The sequence below is a fragment of the Geospiza fortis genome, unplaced genomic scaffold (genome assembly GCF_000277835.1).
Source record: "Geospiza fortis unplaced genomic scaffold, GeoFor_1.0 scaffold1605, whole genome shotgun sequence".
In the NCBI taxonomy this organism is placed as follows: domain Eukaryota; kingdom Metazoa; phylum Chordata; class Aves; order Passeriformes; family Thraupidae; genus Geospiza; species Geospiza fortis.
Window position 1 is genome coordinate 41,271 of NW_005054869.1, and position 2,355 is coordinate 43,625.

The window sequence follows — 2,355 nt, forward strand, 5'->3', positions numbered from 1 at the left end:
CCTATGTGGTTGTTGCCCCCCAAAACCAACGTTTTTTCCCCCAAATCCCCATTTGCACTCCCAAAACCCATTTTTCCTCACAAACCCCATTTACAACAGGTAGGAGATTCCCAAAAATCCGAGATTTCATGGAATTCTGAGCTTTGGGAGGGGTTATTTCATCCCTCCATGTGTGGTCGTTGCCCCCAAAACCAACGTTTTTCCCCCAAAATTTCCTTTTTTCCCCCCAAATTCCCATTTTTTCCCCCATTTCCCCCCAAATCCCCATTTATAACAGGTAGGAGATTCCCAAAAATCTGCGATTTCATGGAATTCTGAGCCTTGGAAGGTCTTTAAAGCTGATTTCAGCTCTCTGGGTGTGGTTGTTGCCACCCCAATCCCCATTTTTTCCCCCCAAATCCCCATTTTTCTTCACAAACCCCATTTATAACAGGTAGGAAATTCCCAAAAATCCAGGATTTCATGGAATTCTGCACCTTAGAAGGGGTTTAAAGCCTGTTAAATCCCTGGGGGATCCAACCTTTCCTTGGGCACTTCCAGGGATCCCGGGGCAGCCTCGGCTCCTCTGGGAATTCCATCCCAGCCAGGAATCCCTTCCCAAAATCCCCTCAAATCTCCCCTTTCCCAGTTTAAATCCATTCCCTGTGTCCTGTCCCTCCATCCCTTTATCCCAAAATTTGGGGACGGAGGATTTGTCCCAAATCCTGTCCAGCTCTCCTGGAGCCCCTTCAAGTTTTCCTTGGATCCTTCCCTTTTCCCACCTTTCCTTGGACGCTCCCAGGGATCCACTGCATTTCTGGGAATTCCATCCCAGCCAGGAATTCCTTCCCAAAATCCCATCAAATCTCCCCCTTTTCCAATCCTGTGCCCATCCCTTATCCCAAATCCCTCTGCAGCTCTCCCGGAGCTCCTCCAGGCCCTGGAATGTGCTGGAAGCTCTCCCTGGGGTTTCCCTTTTCCGGGAGAACGTTCCCGGCTCTCTCCAGCCCTGGCTCTGAGCATTCCCTGTTTTTCCTGCAGGTCCCAACGGCTGCAGTTCGATGTCTCCTCTCCCAACGGGATCCTGCTTTTCCGGGAGACCAGCAAGATGATCACGACCTACGGTGAGGGATCCTGGAGCTGCCCGGGCTGCAGCCGGGGAAAAATCCCAGATAAATCCTGGAAACGTCCTGGGTTCATCCGTGGAAATATCCTGGATTTATCCTGGGTTCATCCATGGAAATATCCTGGATTTATCCTGGATTCATCCATGGATAAATCCTGGAAACGTCCTGGGTTCATCCTGGAAACATCCTGGATTTATCCTGGATTCATCCATGGATAAATCCTGGAAACGTCCTGGGTTCATCCGTGGAAATATCCTGGATTTATCCTGGGTTCATCCATGGAAATATCCTGGATTTATCCTGGGTTCATCCATGGAAATATCCTGGATTTATCCTGGATTCATCCATGGATAAATCCTGGAAACGTCCTGGGTTCATCCTGGAAACATCCTGGATTTATCCTGGATTCATCCATGGATAAATCCTGGAAACATGCCGAATTCATCCATGGAAAAATTTTGGTTTCATCCTGCAAAAATCCTGGATTCATCCATGGAAATATCCTGGATTTATCCTGGAGAAGTCCTGGAAGCATCTTGGACTCATCCATGGATAAATCCTGGAAGCATCCTGGATTCATCCTGGATTCATCCATGGATAAATCCTGGTTTCATCCGTGGAAAAATCCTGGATTCATCCATGGATTCATCTTGGAAGCATCCTGGAAAAATCATGGATTCATCCATAGCTAAATCCTGGATTCATCCTGGGTTCATCCTGGAAAAATCCTGGTTTCATCCATGGAAAAATCCTGGATTCATCCTGGAAACATCCTGGAAAAATCATGGATGCATCCATGGAAATATCCTGGCTTCATCCTGGATTCATCCATGGATAAATCCTGGTTTCATCCGTGGAAAAATCCTGGATTCATCCATGGATTCATCTTGGAAGCATCCTGGAAAAATCATGGATTCATCCATAGCTAAATCCTGGATTCATCCTGGGTTCATCCTGGAAAAATCCTGGTTTCATCCATGGAAAAATCCTGGATTCATCCTGGAAACATCCTGGAAAAATCATGGATGCATCCATGGAAATATCCTGGCTTCATCCTGGATTCATCCATGGATAAATCCTGGCTTCATCCTGGATTCATCCATGGATAAATCCTGGCTTCATCCTGGATTCATCCATGGAAACATCCTGGTTTCATCCTGGAAAAATCCTGGGTTCATCCTGAAAACGTCCTGAAAAAATCATGGATTGATCCATGGATTCATCCTGGAAACATCCTGGAAAAATCCTG

At 46.7% G+C, this 2,355-nt stretch overlaps 1 protein-coding gene across 1 annotated transcript in view; it reads left to right on the plus strand.

Moving 5' to 3' along the window:
* Window positions 1-2,355, plus strand: part of XPO7 (exportin 7) — a 45,494-nt gene that overhangs the window by 35,573 nt on the left and 7,566 nt on the right. Inside the window, exon 20 of the mRNA XM_031065567.1 lies at window positions 1,021-1,103. Coding sequence (XP_030921427.1) covers window positions 1,021-1,103 — 83 coding nt within the window. The remainder of the gene's footprint in view (window positions 1-1,020; window positions 1,104-2,355) is intronic.